At 39.9% G+C, this 23,493-nt stretch overlaps 1 protein-coding gene across 5 annotated transcripts in view; it reads right to left on the reverse strand.

Annotated features, from left to right (window-relative positions):
* Positions 1–23,493, reverse strand: part of LOC118736905 (endochitinase-like) — a 203,868-nt gene that overhangs the window by 47,454 nt on the left and 132,921 nt on the right. For 4 of the 5 annotated variants that reach the window (XM_036467035.1, XM_036467031.1, XM_036467032.1 and 1 more), the window contains exon 2: positions 15,298–16,570. In XM_036467035.1, coding sequence (XP_036322928.1) covers positions 15,298–16,570 — 1,273 coding nt within the window. Of the gene's footprint in view, positions 1–1,649; positions 6,195–15,297; positions 16,571–23,493 lie in introns of all 5 variants that reach the window. The other variant, XM_036467034.1, reaches the window with a different exon arrangement.

Below are 23,493 nucleotides of genomic sequence, written 5' to 3' on the forward strand. Positions count from 1 at the left end.
CAAAAGCACTGGCGTGAAATTAGTTTCAAACAAATGTTAATCATAATCCTAGTCTGTAGTAAAAACATTTGTGTCTAATTTAAAAAAAAAAAAATACTTCCGGTCTGTTTAACCCATTTCCGGTCAAAACTGGAAGTCGATAATGCCACCAAAAAAAAATTGCGTTTTTTTATAGAAAAATTTCTCCCATTTCAGAAGGATGGGCAGGTGGTCTAGGACACCCTGTATAGTTGTTTGGTAACTTTTCTCTAATTCAACTTTTTCCTTAGCAACCAGCGACATAGATTTCGCTTTATTCTTCATTAAAATTTTTCATTATTATTTGCATACTTATGGCCTTATTCATAAAAAATAAAGTTTAAAAATTTTTACATAGAAAAAATTTACAATTTGTACATTTAACTATAAAATAAGTAAATTGATTTTTTTTTACAGCTAAATTAATTTATCAACAAAATGCTTTTGTTATTTGTGTTGTAGTAATTAAGTATACAGTAAAGCAATAATTCCTGTGTTGGTTAGTGTTTTTAGCAAAGCTAAATAAGGATATGTTTTTAATATGGAAGATAATATTTACGATTATTTAATAGTTAAATTCTTTAGCGAAAAGAACAAAGCGCTTTGAAGGATTAAAATTTACAATGGAAAACAGTGAAGTAGAGGAAGGAGAAAATATTTGTAGTAAAATAGAAAAATAAAGTTGCTTACCGTTTTCTTATAACATTTTTGCATTTATGTATTATCGCATATTTGTTACCATTACAAAATAAAACTGTTCATACAACCATAACAACAACAATCAACAGTCAACAAAGTAATAACAATATGTAATTGCAAATTGCAGGCAACAAAATATTTTTATTTCTCAAAGTGTTCGTGCAGTGTGCGGCTGTTGCTCTGTGTCTGTGGCGCCGCGCCGCGTCAGTCTGTCTATGCTTTCAGTAGCTGTCTGTATGTATGTATGTATGCATGTATGTATGTAAGTGTGCCTGTGTGTCCTTATTTACGTGTCTGGTATAAAAGTATGTGCATTTGTTTGTAGTTGTTTTCAATTGATTGTGCAAATTCAATAAATTTAGACAGGTGCACATACAAACTCATATTTGTTTGGGTTTCCACAATTTGTATGTGTGTGTGTGTGTGTGTCCGTTGTGTGTCGTTTTAGCACTCTGCGTTGGTTTGTTTTCAAAGTTATTTGCACCGCGCTGGGAAATCAACAACAAAAGTGTAATATCGCCCTTGGTTAAATTCGGTAAAATTCGGTGCGCGAATAGTTAAGGTTTTGCATTCAAAATTTACACAATCGTCTGCGTTGTTCAGCCACTGTTGATGCTGGTCTTATTTGTTTCGCATACATGTAAATGCAATTAGCAGACAAACCAGGTAAACAATAGAACCGCTGAAAGCCGCCGCCGCCAACAGATTTCCTACATTATATTCGGTGTATGACTGTGCAACTGTTGCCCGCATAAAACAGGTGGTTTACAATGAAGAATGATTTTTTTTGTTCGCTGTCATTTCGGCTGACAGTCGGCATTTGACCTTTTCTACACACTAAAGTTAAGCTATTGTTTGCAAAATTTGTACATTTGTTTTTTTTGTGTGGTGTCTATTTGATAAATTGGCACTCTACTCGATATCGGTAGCACTGGGCGTATGCGCAACATTGTCGCTGTCGTCGCAGCTTACATTCAGTTGCTCCATAATGGCGCGCACCGTGCTGCCAACACTCGTCAGACTCTCACTGCCACATGGGTTGTCATTCTCCGAGTTGCTATTACTGCCCGAATGCTTCATCAAGCCGCTGGACATCGAGTCCCATTGGCGTATCGTTTCGCGGTCGATCTCTGCCGATTTGTGCGACAGATTGGAACCACTGTCGGCGCGCAGCACCTCGTACACATCCGAGTTGTGATCATCACTTGGTGTGTGATCCTCTAACAGCTGCACGTACACGTCATTTTCATTGAGGCGATCGTCCTCATCCGCATGCGTTGGCATGTCGCCCAGTCCCCTTGCCCCAGGGCGGCTGAGCGGCTCACTCAACCGCGGTTTGTAAGCGGCGCGCATCTGATGTGATACATTGTCATTGACGTAGGTAACGTCACGCGTGATCTTTGTTTTGCTAGTCGTTCGATCTGCCGCATGCAGTTCGCGTCTCATCAACGCTGTCGGGCTGGCCGCAATGCGATCGAGGTCGTCAAGTGAGCGCGCATGGCGTTGGGAAACGCGTCGCAAACTTTCGCGCCACAGCGTGTCTTCCTCCCACAGCAGTTCACCGGTTACTGTTGCACCTGGAACTGAGAATTTTGTTGCGTTATTTGTGTGCGTGCGCTCGGCGGCTTGTGCCGCTATCAGGTTAGTGTTAGTGGGCGGTTGGCTGTCAAGTGACGCCACCATGTCTATATCGCTACCTTCACCGGCAATAACATGGCGCGGATGAGCCACTACACCGACAATATTACTACGACTAAGCTGCTGTTGTTGCATATTTGTGACTTTCATGGCACCGCCGCCGGCGACGTGAACACCAATGGCAGCGCTGTATGTAGGATAGGGGGAATGCGTTTGTGATGACGCTATGGGCGTGCGATTCATGGCTGGCGACATGGAAATGGATGGCGTAAGTTCAGTGTGCGTATGAAGTAGGTTAGTCTGTTGGAAATTACTCAATTTGGTGGCATGCGCATGCCGCCGTTGATAATCGTAGACGCCCGCTGATGTGGATGAGACGAAGGCGGCAGCAGCCGATGTGCTGGGTTGCATAATGTCCCCGGCATTCAATATTTTGCCGGAGCGGTAGCTCAATTTTTCGATGTTCGTCTTCATTTTGTACAAATTTTTGCTGTCGATTGCCCGATCCTTGTCGGCTAGCAAGTCCACATTTATATTAGAAATGGCATGTCCTTCGATGGGATTGTGAATGTGCGCTATATTCGAGCCATGAGCGTGCACATCGCGCTGATTGTTCAGTGGTGCTGTGGGTGTAGCGAGCAACTCGCGGCTACTGTTCAATTCGGAGTAGTAGTAGGGCGCTGATTTGTCGGAGATGTTGCTGTTGTTCCGGCTGTGCAAGGGCGTGTAGTATTTCGAGTTATCGTGGTCATGACCGCTGGAAGTGGGCGTTTGGCAGCTTGCACCCGCAACTGTTCCGGAGTTCTCACGATTATCGCCGCCCAATCGCTGCAACGAATCTGTGGAGGAAACAAAGCGAATGTTACCATAAAAATGCTCGTCGTCCTTGTTGCGGAATGTCTCTGGCGGTTTTATGAGCTTCGTTAGCAAATCTGTTGAGCCCATACGAAGCGGCGCGTCCAGTAATGTGTTCTGATAGAGGTATAAGTCGTTCGACTGCAAATGGCTCAGGTAGGTATCCAAATCGTGAGTTAAAGTTTCCTCGAATTTTTCCCGCAATGATTCAATCTCACTAATGGACTCTTCTGAAAGTGGGCGGCGTGATCTTTGTCGTTCCAGTTCGGAGTCCGATCCTTGGCGGTGTCGGAACTCCACTGCCGAATCGGTTTCGCTGCTATCACCAGCGGGCGTTGTGGCATTTAGTACGAACTTTTGCGGCAGGGAGCTGTTGGATTGATAGCGACCTGGCGTGGCAACGTACGATGGTGAGTTCTGCTTGAGTTTATTATAGAAATCGAAGTCGGAGGAGTTGTTCGAACTGTTGTCAGTTTGGAAGCTGTAGTTCGAGTCGGAGAGGGTGCGCTCGTGATGCTTAAGAAGGACACTTGCGTGTGGCGTTTTAAAATGGCCGGAGCTGCGGTGCTTCGAGAACTGATCGGGCAGTGACAAGCGACTACTCTTCAAAGTTGTTTCTGCCTTTTGTCTATTCAGCGAAGTGTTGCTTGCATGCAGCTTTGGTATTTGTTCGTACGAGATGTTGATTTTCGTGGCGCTTCCGCTGCTGCTGTCGCGTCTTTTCACCGTATCGTAGTGTTCGGAAGAGAATATCTCCTCTGTTTTCAAGGTTTCCATGGGCGGCGGTGAGGCTGGTATGGGTGGTGGCGATACAATCTCGCTATCCGAACTCTCTGCGCAATCAGCAAGTGGCGTGGATGCCCCCAGATAGTAGGAAGCTGGTCGGAAGGTGTCCGATAAGCTGAAGCGCGTACGCGAGCGCATTTTCTTGAGATCACTGTGCTTAGTCGACTCATCGTCGGCATCGGAGCTATCAGACACGTGCGTCATTGTGCCTTGTGATTGCTTGAGTATGTCCGGCAGATCTTTGCGCTTGCATTGCGAGCGTTCGGTGGTCGACTTTTTCGCTTTCTTCTTTAGTGTATCGGCGGATTTTTTACTCTTTTTCAACGTGGATTTACCAGAGGAGCTATGCAGCTCATCGGCGGTTAATGGTTGGGCCGGGGGCTCTGGGTTGGGGTTGACCTGTGGTGCGGCTGAGCAGCTTATGTCTTCGACAATGCCGCTGTTGGCACCACACAATTCCATATAGACAGGCTCGGATTGTTCTACTGACTGTTTAAGCTTTGCAGCGCTTGTTAATGCTGGCCCAGCATGAGGGTTTATGCACATAATTTCATAGTTAGATTTGGAGTCTTCGTCTATAAGATTTTTGCACATTTCCACATAGGGGCTCTCATCCGCCGCAGTGGAGTCATGCGTGCTGATGAGTGTAAAATTTCCGCTTTGCGCCAAATCGCTTTTCTTCGGCGTCATGGGCAGGTAGTGGCTTTCATCGAACATCAGCGCGGGGATAAATGGAGTGCGGGGTTCGTCTGTGACAATCGGTTTCAACTCCGGTGCCGCTGGTTTTTTCGATTCATGCGTTTCTTGAGCAGGAGCTTCGGTTTTTGCTGTTAGTTCATCTCGGCTTTGCGTCATCTGTTTTTCATTGGCAGCCAATTCATTTCCAGCTTCTGCCTCATCGACCTCCTCTGCCAAAGCTTCATCGAGATCGTCGTCAGTGTATTCCTCACCAGGCGTATCGTCATCATCTTCAGCTTCATCTTTGGCCTCATGAGCAATAACATCCGCGGCGCTGGCTCGAGTTACCTGAGATCTCTCAATTTCTTCCGCCCCTACCTCTTCACTTACTTCTTCTGTTTTCGGCTTCTCCGCATTTAAATTAGCCTCTTGTATTCTTTGATAAACACGTAATTGCGCCAACATTGGTGTCTCCTGCTCATTTATGCTCTTCGGTGGCGCTGCTTTGGTCACAGGGGTGACGAGAAGCGGCAGCTTTGCATCGCCTGTCATCTGAGTCGCATCATTACCAGTGTAATTATCTTTAACGCCGACGGTTTCCTCCACATCGATGGCTGATGTATTACTTGCCACTTCGGTATCTGCCGGAACATCCTCGACTACTCGGCTGGCAATAAATTCCACATTTTCATATGTCTTCGGCGGTGACGCTGTGAGCGTCTTTGTCGTGTAGACGGGTGTGTAAGTGGTAATTTGCGGTGATTTCGGCGCCGGCTTCTTCGGAAGTATGGGCACTTCATCAGGCATATCAGCCATTGTTGCGTCTCGCATCGTCGTCGGTGCTTTGTCCTTAAGTGCCGCCATATTCAGTTGCAATTTGGCGCGTTGCACTGGCGACATAGTAATTGCTTGTTGCTCATGCGCCGTGTCGGTCGTCTTAGTGCTGCTATCAGTGCATTTGAGTATAGGTTTGAGTGCTACTGAGCCAGTATGCGCTTTTGTAGATGCTGTTGATGTTGTCGTTGTTGCGGTTGGGGCGGCAATATTATTAGGTTTGTTGCTCTCGCACGCCGCTGTCGCTGTCGCTGTCTCTGTCGCTGTCGCTGTCGCTTTTTGTGCGTCGGTCGTGTCACTTCGTTGCGGTGTCAATTGCCCGGCCAACGCTTTGGCAGTCTTTGTAGGGCGTAACAGTGAGTTCGTATGTATGGGTGTGGGTACAGTAGTGTGTGTATTTGTTTCAGAAAATGCAATTGTTGACTTTGTTGCTATGTTGCATTTATTACTAGCCTCGATTGTTTGGCCAACAAATGCAGAAACATTTGTTTTTGTTGTGGCGGTTTGGTGGCTAACAGCACTGGCAGCAGTGCTGGCATTTGTAGTGGTACTTAAAGTAGTGGTAGTGGTAGTAGTAGTAGAGGTAGTAATAGTACTTGTGGTTGTGATGGTGGTGGTAGTGGTGGTGGACCTTCCTGCCGGCCTGCCGTTTGTGTTGTCTCCATCAGACAGGGGTTTTGGGCATTCTTCGAGTTCGAATTTTTGTACAGTATACACATTTTATGGTGTTTTGGTGAATGTTTTTTTTTTGTACAAAAATTACAAATTTCAAAACAAAAATCAAACAAAAAGTTTTTACACGAAAAACCAAAAAACAACGAACAAAAAACGTGGAAAAAAGAAACAAAAAACGAATTCTTTATTAAACAAAATTCAACAATGGGTACTGAAAATATTTTGCAAATAATGAATTTAGTGCGAAGTTTTTTAATTTTTAAATTTATTTGGTGAATAAATTTGATTTGATTCTTGGTTTAGTTGAAAGTGAAAAAAGGATTTAAAGCCAATAGAGAGTAACAGTTAGCAACTTTAAGTGCACCAATTAACCCACTTATAAAAGAAAGAAAAGAACATAATATCGAATAGAGAATAAACTGAAGGTAAAAATAAAAAAAAAAATAAAAAGTAAACGATAGACACCAGCTAAAGAACAATTAAGAACATAAAATAAAATCGCTGATATATTTACACGCTCATATTGGAGTTGCTTCTATGAGTATGCATGTATGTGTATCTCAACCACTTATTTAATATATAATTGTTTTTGTTAAAGAAAACAGTTACGAAGCTACAGATAATTAACTACGCTAAATTAAATCCCAGCAGCCCAACTTGAACAGTTTAAATTCGAAAAAATCGCCTGTTTCACAGGGAAGGGCCACTACAAGACCTGTCTCACACAGGCTAGTATATATACCACATATATGTATGTATGTAAATAGATATATGTATATGAAAGGCACCACCAACCACAAAAGAGATAAATAAATAAAAAATAAATAAAAAATAAGCTCACTAAAGGCGACCCAGTGGCGAAGGACCCCAGAGAGTATGCAACGAGCAACGCGCAGACCTGACCAACTAGCCGTATTTGTGCTTTAAATTCACAATGCAAATACATACGCGTGTGTGTGTGTGTGTGTGTATGTGTGTGGAAAAATTTTATATTAACCTAAATTTATGTGCAAACACATTTACAAACATACGCGTAGTAACTGGCATATTTAAGAATAAAATACAACAGAAAAAAGTTTAAGCCAGACGCAGCGACAACGGGCGGTACAAGCCTATAAATTAAATACGAATAACATGCTATACAAAATTTTAAACAAAAAACAACGGAAAATCGGCAAACGGAGTAGCAAGTAAATAAAAACGCAACACAAATGCATGTAGTGCAATATGCTAAGTGGATGATATCCTGCCTCGAGCTGGAGAGCTACATAGTGTGTACGTATGTGGGTATGTAGGTATGGACATTAGGTCGGGTCAATGTGTATGAGATATTTTTTCGAAGAGTTCTACGTGTAATTCTAAGAAAATCTTGCGAAGAAATCATGGGTCTAAAATCCATTTGGAGTTTGCCAAATTGCGAAAATAGTATTTTTTATTATTTTGATGTAGTGTCGTAAAAAAGTGCTGACATTTTTTATAAAAGCAATCTATAAGGGTTTTTTTGGTATGAGGAATCCATTTCTGCACTTATCTTTTTCTTAAAGCTGCCACAAGAGAGCGTGACAAAAGTGAAAACTTTCACATTTCTTTCGCAACCGATTTTCGCAATTTGGTAAACTGCAAATTGATTTAAGACCCATGGTTTCTTCGGAAAATTTGCTTACACGTAGAATCCTTCTATGCTATACGCGCATAGTTAAAAAAAATGTACCCACCCTAATAGACATACATATAATTCGTCACACTGCAAGCGGCTGGCAATGGCAAAGCACGCGATGTAACAATCAGCATACAAACATACTTATACATACTAGTGCATACATATGTATGTATGCATATCTTTAGGCACATTGGCATGCGAATATTTTAAGCTCCAATATGGCTACTTTGCCACAGCAAACAATCACCTCGAGCCATCGCTTGTAACGGCTTCGCCAAACTCAATCTGTGCTAGCTGATAACCCAATATGCAGAGATACATATTTACATATATATATGCATGCATGTCATTGCCGTTGCTAAAATCCATATATACTCTTGTCCATGTCCACATGTCCTTACATTGGCAAGTGTTTATGTTAGTCCAATATTCGGTGTCGGAACATATGACGCTTCGGTGAAATTTATTGCGCTTGTATAACCGTACAAGGAATTATGTGTTTCCGGAAAATAAATGTCTGTACGTATGTGCCTATCTATAAGTATGATGGGAATCGGTGGAAAAGATTTGATTCCACTTTTTTTTATGGACTAAAATATGTTTGCAAATACGATAAATTTATCTTTTTGTAAAGAAATTATAATATACTCTCTTTGAGGATTCCTGTGCGAAAATAAATAAGTTACTAAAATTTTTATATACACTTTGGAAATGTATTCAAAGCCGAATTTTTAAGCAATGGTCTCTACCAGGAATATAATCTCTACCCATACTTCGACGCAGGCGCCACCTAGTGGATCATAAATTCTGCGTAAAATATTTTTATTCTTTCTAAAAGTGGCTTAGGCAAGTGACATAAAAATCATAAAAAACAACTTTGGTGTAGTTTTCCAGCTTGGTTTAGTCATGACTTACAGGGTCAGTAGATTTCGTGACAGATGGTAACTTAGATGCCCATTATACTATATTTTACAAGCCTGTACTTTGGTCAACAACTGAAAATGTAGGAATACTTTTCAAAACTTCTTTCTGGGTCTTCTGTGGTAATTTGAGATTTGCTACTCCCTACGAGCGACGAAATAAATTGTTCTGGAGATATAATTATACTTTTAGTTTAAAAATAGTCAGCTTGAACTCTTCAAGGTCAGTTGTGCTTAGTCAGTCAACATTTTTTCGGTGCGCTTTGTAAGCTTAAGTCAAAAACTGTGCACGTTGCTCAATTTGGTTGAGGCTGATATACGAGCTCACAGCTATGTAAACATACATATATGTATGTATAGGTGTCCTCTCACCCACCTAAACATATGCTCAGATACCGCCACAAAACGACATGTTAACTTTCTCCTACTGTTTTCTATCTCAAATTTATAAGCTGTTAGTGCAAAATGGTTTCCTTTTAATGCTACTCGTTTTGCTAACAATTTCTAAGTGGCATTTACTAGTTGCCAAGGCTTTTTCCCAAATTAGCAAATTTCTGAAAATGGGGCATAAGTTTTCAGTACTTCTTTTGGCAATGCCACCTATTTGGGCTCGGTAGCAGAACGAAGTAAAGCCCAAGACTACATCTAACAAACGGAAATTGTAGACAATTTTGCAAATCAACAACTCGACAAGTAGGATGTATTAGGCGAATTTATTTTACTTCCGCATCCGCTCGGAATGGCATAACGACAGATATATGTAGTTACTGAAATGAGGGTGCTCTTTATATACAATATATGTACATAAGTATGTAAATATGTATAAATGCATATGTAAGCTTGTATGCCTTGAAGCGTTTATGTACATAAAAACGTCAGCATAGCCTGTGCTGCTTTTTCGCAACTAAATTGTCAAAGTTTGTAGTAACTTTTTTAGTCTGCGCATTAGTTAATTTTTATTATTTATTTATTTTATTTAAAGAATTCAGGGAAATTATTTTTGTATGTTTACTTACAAGTAGAAACGAAAATTTTACAAACTAACTTTAGACTATTAACTTTCCACTATAAAAAATAATACGGTAGTTGTAATTGTTTTGTAAAATGGTTTCATATAAACTTTTTCGCGTAAAAAAATCTGCATGCAGGCTCGGCAGAAAGGTGCTTGTTGTGGTTACCTTACCCGGTTATAACTACTTTGCTATTTCATCAAGGTTTAGAGTGTTGAAAATAATACATATATTTATGAAAACAATATCTACTTTTATCTAATTGCTTTAGTTAAGTGGTGGGCTTCATTAAAGTGTTAGTAAGCTATAGAACGACATCAATCAACCGTGGCTTTAGTCAAAAAAATGTTTACAAATACAACTTTATACAAATATGAGCTATAGTAAATTCTACTAATTTGATAAGTAAACAAACAACTATGAAAATGCGAATTTCTGTGAAGACTATCGCTTCCACAAGAGTCTTACTACTCCGCTTCTCGAGCAGCCATCCACTCAAGTATGTTACTTATACGCCGTGTGCGCTCGCAGTGACACATTCATTAATATTAAATGGGTAATTGAAATTAATTTCAATTGCGCAGATGAAAAAGCTTTAATTTTAAAAATTCTTTTTCAATGTCTTTTATGGACTATAAACAGAAAACGTTATGAAAGTTAATTAAAAACGAGTAAGAGCAGAGGTCAGAGGTAAGAAATACATATACATATACCTTATATAGCACCAATCTAAGTGATTTTCACTGCTGTGTGATCGGTATGTAAACCGGTAACACAATTTAATGGGTTTAGCTTCCTACATAAAGGAGATATATCGCAAAAATTTATATCTTACCAATGAGTGGTATAAGAGATGAAGCAGCAGATTATGCAGCATAGATTTTGACGATTTTCTCAGTAGAATTTGTATTATTATTTATTAAATAGCTTAGGAAAGTTATCGGTTTTAGCTGTCCAAATAAAGGAGTTTTACAGTAAAACACAATATCTGAACAATCAGTTGTATGGGAGCTATAGGTTATAGTTACCCGATCTTTGTAATTTTCACTATAAGTATTCTGTTGATAATAGGTGCAAGTATTGCAAATGTTCCCAGCTGCATAAATGGAGGAGTTTAACGAAAAATCTTTTATCTGAACAGTCAGTTGTATGGGAGCTGTATGTTATAGTGGTCCGATTCTTGCGTTTTTGACAAATGATAAATACAATACAAAAATACACCCACTTACCAAATTTCATCCGGATATCTCGAAAACTGAGAGACTAGATCGCATACAAACAGACGGACAGACAGAACGACGGACAGGCCGACAGGCCGACTGACGGATATATCTAAATCGACTAAGCTCGACGATCTGATCATATACGTATACATTTTAATGGGTCTACCTCTTTTTATTCTGATACTTACAAACATCGGACCAAAGTTATAATAGCATTTAATGCTCATTAAAGATATAAAAATGAGGAAAACTAACGAAATATTACATGCTCTATTGCCTCGCGAACTCCTAAGTAAAAAAAATGTCTTCAGCTGAGCTCACTTTATTTTTGGAATTTCCTTTTATCTACACACAATAGAGCTCATGACCTAAAGACCCATAATATTTCAGATCGATTGAAATTTTTTGTGAGCTTAGCTTGTTAATATATAAAAGAGGTCCGGAGGGCTCTTAGCATGGCTAATTATCAGCGAGAATGAGAGCCCAGCTTGACGAGCGAGTTACTTAGTTGTTAAACTTAAAACCTCCTTCTTATAAACAATTTTGTTTCTCTTTCAAGGCACAAATCCTTTTAAAATAGCCAGTAGATTATTCGTTAGTCTTCTATGTTCTCCCCGAGCACACTCAAATTTAAGCTCATCCGTCAGCGCGTCATGTTCAGACGGGTTCACCGAGCTTATTATTTACAGCACAATTCAGTTATTGCTTCAGATTCAAAGTTTCAGGCAACCTTCAATACTGCCTGCAAGTTGGTGACGTCACCGTTATGCTGCAACGCTTGTAAATAAGCTTACTGCTTAAACGGCTAACCTTCATTAAATACTAAACCTCCATTCATCCATAAGATGGAGAGGATGGCAACAGGTGCCAGTTATTTGCTGCCCGCGACCTAAAAATCTCATAAAACGCACATGGAACCACACATCAATGGATAAAAAAGCGCGCCAATAGCAATAAAATGAGCACAAGAAAGTCGGTCGGTAGTCAGCCTGAGCGTTGAGCTGACTCAACGGCAAGAATATAATCGTTGCTCCCTACTAACTATATATAACGGCAACAGTCATAAAAAGTGAAATGCAGTAAAAATCACATTTTCAAGCAATGCGCGAGAAAAAATTATTAAAATAAGCAAATAGGCGGAATGAAGATAATCGGGCATTGCTATGGCAAAAGCGCAGCAAAGTTACGAGCCAAAAAAGAAAAAGAAGAAGTGCAGAGCAAAAAAGTGTGCCGAAAGTCAGGCAGATATCTGCGATGGTGGAGGAGGTAGCGCAGATGTCCGCAAAGTAGAGCAATGACGCAATGTGGCAGTCTAACGTAATTCAAGTGACAGATGCGTAGTGGCAGATACCGTTACAGGGAGGTGTGCGAAAAAAGTACGCAGTTAAAAATACACTTGCATGCAAAAGTTTCTGTAATAAGTAGTAAAGCATTTATAAGCGTACACAAAGTTCTATTTATGCACTACAAGTATACATACATACATACACACACACATACTTATATAAAATAAAGCAACTAAATTTAAAGGAGTTATAATGCATACACACATAGATGCATACTTTAATGCAGTTAGCAGCTTAGATGAACAAATAGCAAAAGCTTACCGGAGAATAGTTTTACAAGGAATTTATTAGTAACTACTCTGCAAAAAAAATTAAATTGTAAAGGAACGTTGCAAAAGGTAGTGACAGAGAGAAAGATAAGATGTTGGAAGAGAGAAAGGGATGCAAGCAAATAAAATTGAACTTAAAAAAGGAAGGCAGATGCAGAGCTTTATAAAGTAGGGCATAAATGGTGAATAGAAGCCGAGAGTTTGTTTGGTTAGAAAGGCTTTTTATTAAAAAACATACATATTATATAGAAACATAATAATTATATAACACCGTGCGAAAGTCAATTTTACACACACAAAAAAAGATCAACACACTCGCGAAACAAGCTGATCCGTATAGTATAATTGAGTTGTTAGTTTTTTCTCTGACGCCAGAATACTTTTTTTAAGAAATTTAAAATTTCAAAGATGTGATTCATTAAAAAAAATTGTTAAAAAAAAACTCAGTGCATTGTAGAATAACAGTACGGTTATAAAAATGAAGAAAAATTGCTGCGGAATTGAAAAAGAAAAAAATAAATAAAAACTATTTCACAAGGACGAATAGGTATTAAAAATGTCTTTTTGAAATTTCATCCTTGAATTTTCTTAAAAATTTGTAATAGTAATTTTTAAAAAATTACATATTAAAGACGAATAAGCACACGAGTATTCGTTCTTTTAATTTTATCAGCTAAAAAAATTTAAAAATATTTAAAAGGCTATTCGTTCTTGTTTACCCAAAAATTTATTTATTTTTTTCATTCTACAGAGTTTTCTCTTTGATTTGGTTCCCATATTGTTATTCTATATTTTTAATATTTTTTTTTTAATTAATCATGTCCTTGAAATTTTAAAGTCCTCTGTAAAAAAGCGCGACATCACAGAGAAAAACTAGAAATGCAGTTTTACTATATTTGGCCCCTAGTTTCGAATGTTTGTACATATCTGTGGCTATACGGGATAGTAGCTTAATGCGGGAGGCTGGCTTTAGTATAAAGCGTCGTTGCGTTTATTCTTTGAACCACAAAAAAATTTTTTTATGACCATAGATGAGAATATTGACTTGCCAGCATCAACACTATTCCTTTTACGTTTATTTTCCAAGAGTTCTTTAATGACTTGACCCCAATGCGTTACTTGCAATTGTACCTTGCAAAAGGCCCATTTATACAAAGGCCGGCCTGCCGACTTAAGCTATTATTCCATATGACCACAGAAATGTCTATTGATTTTTTCGCGTGTTGTGAATCTTTTTGCTTTTTGTCGCACGGTGTAATAGATTTTAAATTAAGACAAGGAAATAAATAAGTAATTTTTTATGCAAAGGCTTTTGCCAACGATTCTTTATGACCTTCACGCAGCGTACAATGTCAAAATCAAAGTAAATAGGAAACCGGTATTTGAATAATATTATTCTCTATTCATGATTTTAAATCAAAGAGATCCTGCCTGACAGAGTTTTAAAAAGTTTTGTTCTGTTGGGTAGTGAAATATTTTTTTTTTACAAATACAGCTGCTACTAGCACTAACAGGTTGGGATCTTCAGGGTTACCACTTGAAAAAAAAAGCCATTAGGACACATAGCCATTGCAAATGGATTCGCATTTGACTTAAACGCGCTACCCAACCATAAACACAGCAGCACAAAATATCCAAAGAATGGTGTAGGAATAGGAATTTGTATTGAAAAGTTAAAATGAAAAATTTTTCCGATCGAAATTTATCCGTTATTTTTTTCGATTTATTGGGCCATATGAATAAAAAATAAGCAATTCCTTTTTCTTAAATATCAGACATTTTACTCGATTTATTCAAACAAAATTGAAGTAAACGGTATGAAATTTTAAGAAAAAGCAATTGCTTAGTTTTTATTCATACGACCCATTATAACCGTTGATAGAAATAAAATTGTAAATCATAAAAGATTTGAAACGCCAAGGTTAAAAATTATCGAAAAAAAATTACAAAAATCCAAAATAAAGATTATTTCTGATCGAGAAAAATAACAATAAAAATATTACCTTTTTGCGTTGTTCTAAATACTAAAATCTTAGCATTCAACGGCTATTTTCGGTTCCGCATAAAATACCTTCAATCACTCTCCTTTTACTCGATAGGGTCACAACCAGTGGGAAAGTCTTGGCCTCCGTTGTGATTAGTCACGGCGTCCCTGAGCGAAGGGACAAATACGGGAAAGAGACAATGAATGAACTAGCGAGTTGCGGCTCTGCAAAACGGTGTCACACGTATTGCACATGATAGCCACACTTGAGGAAATCAGCTGTAGAATTACTGACATGTACAACTCAAACACTAAGCTGAGGTGAAGCACACATCTGTAAAACCTAAGACTCACATTAAGCTAGTGCTTTGTAGAGAATAACTAAAGAAGATCTGTAAAGGACACTGGTTTGTGAGTGTGTATGCTGCAAGGATTGGCATACTTTTAAGCAGACTCTACGCCAAAAGCTCAGACTAGAAAGAGTAAGACTTAGGACGGTTGCTCAAACGTTCCTCACTGAACTGACTCAATTGCATTTATGTATATATTCTGTGGCACTACTCTGTATTTTATCCAAAGACCCTGCGTGAAGACCACAGCTGCGATGTCTTTTAAAACATTCAATGTTTAACAACAAAAGACCGCAGCAATTAGAAATAAGCCAAGCAATACATAGTAAATACATCAATAATTTCCACATACCTTCGTCATCTGATGAGTAACTATTGTAGCCAGCTGGGCCCAGGTTCGCATGCACCTCTGAGCGACTGCGTTGAATGCCGCCTACTCCGCCGACCAAGCTACCACCCACTAAGCTACCGCCACCAACAGTCGCCGATACGCCACCGCCACTCCCACCAACAGCGCAAGCTGCCGCAACACCACCACCCGCATTGCCGCTGCTGTTGCCGCCGCCGCTTGCATTGGAGGCGGCATAATGCGCGCCGCTCGCCACCGTCGTCGAGGCGAGCAGTATATTCGGATTGCTGCCGAGCTTCGACATGGCGGACATATTATTGCCCCCTTGCTGCATGCCCTTGCGCGTCAACGGTGACTGCAACATGCGCTGCTTCCACTCTAGCAAACGTTTCATTGACTCTTCACGCTTGCGTTCGCCGTCCTGTGCTGTTGGCTGATGTTGCTGCTGTTGTTGTTGTGTATTTTGTGACTGCATTTGCTGTTGCAATGCTTGCATCTGCTGCTGTTGCTGCTGCTGCTGGGGCGATAAAGTGGCCGCCGCGCTGTTGTAGTCATCATCGAAACCGCCGCTGCGCTTGGGCAGGCGTGCACTTGCCGAGCGCAAGAATTGCTCGCTTTGCTGGATGATCTGCTGCGTCGACATGGTTGGCGTATAGACAGGCTTTTGCGGCGGAGGTGGCTGCTGGGACTGTGGCGAGAGCAACGCCTGCGATTGCGGATGCAGTGATTGCGATCGCAGATGCGCCAAGCCGCTTGTGTTCATAGTGGTCGTTGTATTGCTGCGGCTCATGCGCGGCATGCTGGCGGCACCTTGGCCGTCGTGTAACTGCTCGCCGCGCTTAAAGGCGCGTTCGTAGGGATTTTCATAGCCGATTGTATGCATACCGCTGCCTGCGCCGCTAAGGAAATCGTTGGCGGTGCGATATCCGCCAGCTTGCTGCGGCTGTGCACTCGCTGCGTTGCCACCAGACTGTGGATGCTGCAAATAGAGCGCACTTTTGCGCATTTTCTCCGCGTAGCTCGCCTCCGAGTAGTAGAAGCTATCTGGTGTGCGATTGATGTCCAACGATGATTTTGGGCGTGGTGCGCGCAATGCATCCGGTTTTATTGCGGCTGTTTGATTACCAGAGCCTAAGGCTGCAGCTGCTGCTGCTGCTGATTCGGCGCGCGCTTCGTATTCCAAAAAGTCGGCCGAATGGGGACGCGCTATAGCGGCGGTAGGACGTGCGCGTAAATTGCTGTTGCTAGCGGTGAGTTGTTGTTGTGCGGATGCCGACTACAAAATATACAAAAAAATAAAAAAATATATGTATATATATTTTTATAAGTTTATTTTGTTTCACTTTATCTTTCAAACATCTGGGTTTTCAAAAGTGTAGTCTACTGACATTTTTGGAGTCTATTATTTTCCATTTCTATTCTGGTGATAACGATATTCATAAAATCGATAACAGTAATATCGAAAAAACATCTGGGGATTTTATACGATCTCAGCTCTTTTCGTAATCATAACGAAAACTGGTTTCTTATTTATGACCCTTGCGCATTAAGCACTTTTGTTTTTTTCTTTTCAATTTGGACACGTCAATCTCTGCTAAAACGCCAAAGCAACAATCCTGTTAAGTGGTCATGCAACTCTACAATTTCAGATTTGTTTTTTTGTGCACTGACCTATATTAATACATACATACCTATGAATGAAAATGCACAGGGCGCTCCATACAGTGCGTTCATTTTAACAATGAAAAAACTTAACAAAAATTCTGTTTTTCGAAAGAGCAAACATCCCCATTATTTATCGAACACGATTTCATTCATGTGGTTGCCTTGGCTGGTTTCGCAGTAGCGAATTTAAGCGGTTGTGGCTCTATCTTACGAATGGCTTACTCGACATTCACCTTAAGGTCCTGAATCGTTAATGGATTGTTCGCATAACATCGGCCCTACATAGCACCCCACAAAAAAATCTAACGGCGTCAAATCGCCGAGGTGGCCAATGGACATCGCCGAGACGACTGATGACACGTTTATCGAACCCAAAAGATCGATTGTAGCATGGACTGTGTGACATGGTGAGACTCCTGGTAAAACCAAAGGTTCTTCCAGTCCATATCTTAAATTTTCAGCCACAAAAAAACCGTTTATCATGCCTCACTGCTGCCCTTTCCTGCAGCATTTTCAATGTAAAATGGGTCAATGATGTTATCCCTCCAAAATATGAACCTAAATGTCGCTGTCTGAGGATGCTTTGGCTTCTCGAAGACCTTGTGTGGCTTTTCAAATCCTCAAATGCGGCATTGTTACTTTTTAACACAGCCTCCGGGCGCTTCGTGAAAAAGCATAATTTTTCGAGTAAGATTTCCAGCGGGAAACGGCTGTCAAAATAATATTTGATTAAAAAAAAACCTATATAGACCACCCTTTATGCAATTGAAACTTCTGAATAATGCACACACAACTGGCGACGACAAAAGTTCACAAGCCTCACATTTACGTATACATCTCAAAAGCATATATCTATATAGCCAGGTATGTAAATATATGTACATATATTATGTGTAGTCGTAGGCAATGGACGTGCAAGTCAGCAGGACGAATGTATGTATGTATGTATTGTAGTAAATTCATATCCACACTCTTCGTCTGTTTGTGGTTATACAACCCTTAATCTATTTTTATTTTGGTATTGGCAAAATTTAAAATAAATATATATGTATGTACATACACATACTATATTGGATTGATATTTGGGTTATTTTCCACAATTTACAGCGCTGTGAAAATCTGGTCAAAGTGAATTTACAATATCTGAAGCCATACTGTTAAGATCTAATAAATTGGTTCACGAAAGCCTGCTGTCACCATATTGAGACTCTATTGTCGTTCAACAACTTATACATGCACACCACCAGGTATTCCCTAGTATGCCGAATGGTATCAAAAGAGTATGGTTTGTCGGAGTTGGATGTCGCGATGATCGACCATAAGGTTTCATATGCAATACCGGTGTCGCCATTCTCATTCACTCATTCCTACTCCCTCGATATTTCGAGTGTGCTTCGGACATCTATGGTTAGATCTCCATGCTCCTCTTTGTAAGAATTGGCGCTGGTATTGAAATCACTTGTTTGCTATTTTTTCTGTTTCAGAACATCTTGCGAGCCTTCAAACGTTGATATGTTTGAGATATATCGGGCGGTAAGTCTTATAGATTTATTTGCATAAATAGCGCCATTAAAAGTACAATGGCGCCAAGCCAGATAATCTCGGTGGTATCCATAAAAAAATAATTTTTCACTTAAATTGCTTTCGTGAAACTGGCTATTTGTCTAAAATTTTTGAGTTTTTATCCCAAATGAGTTAATTTTAATTTCATTTGAAGCATCATAAAATGAAAGCTTGACTTTTTCCCATAAAAATATGTCCGAAAATGGGAACAAAATAATGGTGAAGTGGTCCAGAAGGTTTTTTGCGCCCCGGTATTGCACGTCATATAGCTGCAGCGTTGTCAGGCCAGTGACATAGAATACACTTTTTTTTTAATATTTCATGTAAGTGTCAGATAAGAGGGCGGCATTTTTCACAGGGTACAGGGCGGAATTTTAAGTAAACCCGGCCCTGATTCTATCCTCTCTGATTTTATATATTTTATTTTTTATGCTACTTCACATAATTATTTCAACTTAATTGAATTAATTTAATTCGTTTTAGAAATTCATTTTATTAAAAAAAACACACACACACAGAAACTATTATTACAATCAAAGTTTTTCAAAATTCTTGCTAGCATTTACATTAGATTTGAATCTAAAACCTCGTGGCTTGCTTAATTCACAATACTGCCGCCAGTCAGGGTACAATTTTGATCAGATCAACTGCGCCGGACAATCCGGATTATCGAAATATGTGACTTTAAATTAGGAAAACTATATTGAGCGCACCATTTTAAAAGCCATTATAGTAAATCAAGTAAATTTTTAAATTCAATACAATTAAACATTTTTAATGCCCAATTCAAGTAAATTGCAGTAAACGCATACATATTTAAACTACCTAATAAGGCCAACTTTCATTTGAAAATAATTACTATGAACTGAGTGGAAACATTGCTTTTAAATACACATAAATGCACAAATATACATAAGTATGTTTTTAATCTAAAGTATGTAGTTGCAACTAGCAAAATTGCGTGCTTACAACAAACTCCTTGCAACGCTCTTTGATGAGGCAGGCATTAGCGGTAAGCCATTTTCCTTTCAATTTGCATGCATACGCAAATATAAACCAACAAACATATATACATATACATATAAGTATATGTGAGTGAGTAAATAACAACAAAAATTACAAACAAAACGAGGTTACAGCCTGGGAGTCATATGAAAAATGTACTAATGAAACGAAAGTTGTGGTGCTTGCCACAATTCTGTGGACTTAAATCGTACTGACAACTGACGTGCGCACAGGTGCATGCTTAAGTGAACGCTCGCATATGCATAAACAAATACATGCGCATTCTTGTAGACTTGCGTACCCAATGAGCAAAAGTTGGCGACTTGTTGGCGTGAATGCTGGAGTTGGGAAATATCTATAACTTTGGTCTTATAAATAAAGCTATTATACCTGTTGGCTATACATATACATACGTATATTGCGTAAACAGAGGAGAAAACCATGAGAACAAACTTTTCGAACAAAGACTAACGTAACGAAAGCCAAACTTGATTGAAATTCTCACCAAAAGATTAAAAAACGATAACTTTGGAAAAGGACTTTTGCACACAAAAATAACTTGCGTTGATAGACGATGGTCTGATGGCTCAGAAACATTATCAAGGGCGGCAAACTTAGACGACCCAATTGCGCTTTGCGTTTATTTGAATACTCATGTCGAATATGTCCGATTGGCTTCTAATTCTGCAGTTCGCACCAGTCACCGTTGTGGAAGTATTCCAAATACAGCCTATGACTCAACTAATTAGACTCCATCAATGTGGCCTCAAACACAGTGCTACCGGAAAAGACAAAATTATTTGCGCGCTAAACAGTTGAGGCGCCAAGTTAGATGAAGATGTAACACTTCTAGTAGAGTGCGCCTGAAATTATGCTCAGATATACGACAAGATTTTGCCATAAACTCGGAGTTCTTCACTAAAAGCATAGACAAAGGGCAGCGTCGATACGGATCAACTCGTTAATTCGAAATTATCTGGGGAATCAGCTGCCGTCGATCTAGTTCCCAAAATTATTGCGGATCAGGGGCGATTTCTATGAGTAGACTGACCAAGCCCACCTAGCTGGTGGGTAGCCAAACAAATCAAGTGAGTTAGGCATCCGTGTTAGCCGGGTGGTGATAGGTTCGATCCTTATTCCGACCAATATCCAAAATTATTATTATTTTTATTTAATTTAAATATTTTATTACACTCTGTTTTACTTTCTTTTATTTCATACTATTAATTTTATTTTTTAGAGTTAAATTTTTATTAAAAAAAAACGCAAGTATAATAATATAAAAAAATTAAAAAATAAAAATTGTTGGCCGTGGGATTGAAACCCATCTGCTCCCTTAATTCATGCTATACGATTCTGAAAATCTTTGTTAAATTATAGAGTTTTGCGTTGAATTCTTTTGCAAGTTGGGTACCTGCATACATATGTACATATACATATATGAAAGTATCAGTATATCCAACTAAGTATATGTCGCTCACCAGCATAAGAAAATACCACACGTGTGGCACGACTGCAAGATGCCTTGTCGGTTTGGTTGCTAGCGATACTCGACTTTCAGTGTTACACAACATAGCATGACCCAACTGCAAACGTAAAAGCAACAACTTACAGCTGGGTTAAAAACACTTAGCCAAATGCAAGCAAGTAGGTAAGCGCGTGCTTTTATCGTAACAACAACTGCTCGTTGGTGGCATGCAACACTGCTACGAGTACACGTCACTGCACGCATCCTTCTAGGTTTCTAAATTCTAAAAAAAATGCCTGCAGGAAATGGGTTGGACTACTTGTCGTGCCACACAGCAGCGCAGTAATTGCAGAGGAGAAAGCTAAAAGTAAAAGAAAAAGTTGCAAAACGTAGCACCACTACTTATGTATGTATGTATGCATTTTTTGACTGATGTGGCGGTTTTGATTTCAACACTGCGACGCGTGTCAGCCGTCAAGCATATTCTACGCCAACTGCAGTTTATTCATGGAATATTTAATGTGGGCGCCAATGCGTTTTGAATGTCGGTGGCCTGCGAGCTGGTTAAGGAAAGGTTCGCTCGCCTTTGTCCACACTCCAATTTAGTTAATACATACACATGTATGCGAACACATTTCGACTGTGGTTGGCTGCAGTTGGCCCTCTTTGGCGGCTTGCTCGATTTTCATGACCCGTAAATACTAAATTGGACGCGTGATTAGGCTACGCCCTCAGGCGGTGCAAACTGTCTAAATAGCCGACTTACCTCCCGTGGTACCCGTGGTACCCTTGGCACCGCGTATACCGCACACCTTTTGCTCATGCACTTGCAACCGCCGAAGGATGCCCAGGATGTATGCAGTTGTACAAAGTGAGCGCAACCGAAATGTTCCTCCCTGGCGCTTACTTAGCTGTAGTAACTGCCACTATTGCTTGGGTAAATGTGTGCGTGTGCGAGATTGTTTTCATCAAAACCCTGCCGTAAATCTGATTAGCTCAGAACTATCGTAGAACTAGACCTTTTGCCAACAGTACTAGTTCTAGCTCAATACCCAAGCAATGCTTTCAACTGTCCAGTTTTACAAGGCGATGTTATTGGCGGTGGCAAATGACGCCCAGTGCACTACTTTGCAACTTGCAAGTTTCAACTGTCCCGCTCTGCAGCCGTTTTGCACCACAGTTCAGAGATATTTAGGTCTGAAATATGTAGTTCGGAACTAGCGCTTTACCAGACTCTCTCCAAATAATACTGCAGGGAATAAGTTCACTCGTTTCTTTGGCCTTTGTCTGTGTTCGTATGTATGTACGTATATACATGAGTGTTCTTTTGCTTAAGCGAGTGTATTTTGCTTGTAAGCGCCCATTTCTGTTGCAAGCTAATGCTCCATTATAACATGCAGCACACACACACAGTTCAGTCTACTGAGATTACTCCTGGCCTGGTGAAATTGGTAATTTTCTGGCGCATTTGAGCTGCTTCTTTGTGCCATATAAAGTTGAAATTAAATTTCTTTCAGCATATAAGCTGCTTCAAACTAACTAACCACAGAGCTAAACCGAAACCTTTAAGTTTCCACAATGGGGATTTAATAATATAATAATTTTTAAGGCAGCACCGCTTTTTTTTTTTGTTTTTGTTAATATTTTGTTTAGTAAAGATGCGAAAGTGACCAAGCTTTTTGTCTGTACACCTGCCGAGATTAAATCCGGACAGTATAATAGGTATAGCGTAAATGGTACACCTTTGCATTTCGGAAATAGCGACCTAATGAAACGGAATCCTGGTCCTTTCTTATGCTGCGCCGATGCACAGGATATTCTCTATCATTTCTTCTGCATCTGATAAATTACAACTACTACAAGATGTGTTATGCTGCAATCCTAGTTTTACAGAATGAGTACCTAGAGCCCATTTAGTTGAACAGATTACTTTGAGAGGGCTTTGGCGTCTCCTTTGGATTCGAGGGAAAATTGAATATTAAAGTATTCAGAATGGACGAATTGGAACTCAGGTGTTGAGCAGGCGCCTTTTCAGCAAAGCCAGGAAGAGTGGAAAACACTCCGACTGGGCACTTTACAAGGTCGGGTTCTATAAGGCTGGGATAAGAAAGTCCAAATGTGAGTGATGGAGAAATTTCTGCGAAATCGTAGCAGGTTGTAATGAATCGTCTCGATTTTGGCGAATCCTCGCAAGGAACCCCATACCATTGAGATACTTAAATGGCGAAGAGGGCAACTGAGCGATGAGTGGGGAACAATCGCTTAAACTACTCCTTGACACTCATTTCCCAGCAAATTCTACCCCGTGTGAGCCTATTTGTGTTGGAATGGGTGACTACTCCTCATCCTCCGGTGAAATACTGGAAAAGCGCCGACTACTCTGGCAAATTTACTATTTCATGCCTTTCAAGTCACATGGACGGGAAAACATCATTCCTGCGAAGCTGAAATCTGTCTCTCTTCTTTCTTATTGAAGACTTTTGAGAGACTGGTTGACC

The sequence above is a fragment of the Rhagoletis pomonella genome, unplaced genomic scaffold, assembly GCF_013731165.1.
Source record: "Rhagoletis pomonella isolate Grant_MI unplaced genomic scaffold, Rhpom_1.0 Rhpom_scaffold_00004, whole genome shotgun sequence".
Classification (NCBI taxonomy): Eukaryota; Metazoa; Arthropoda; class Insecta; order Diptera; family Tephritidae; genus Rhagoletis; species Rhagoletis pomonella.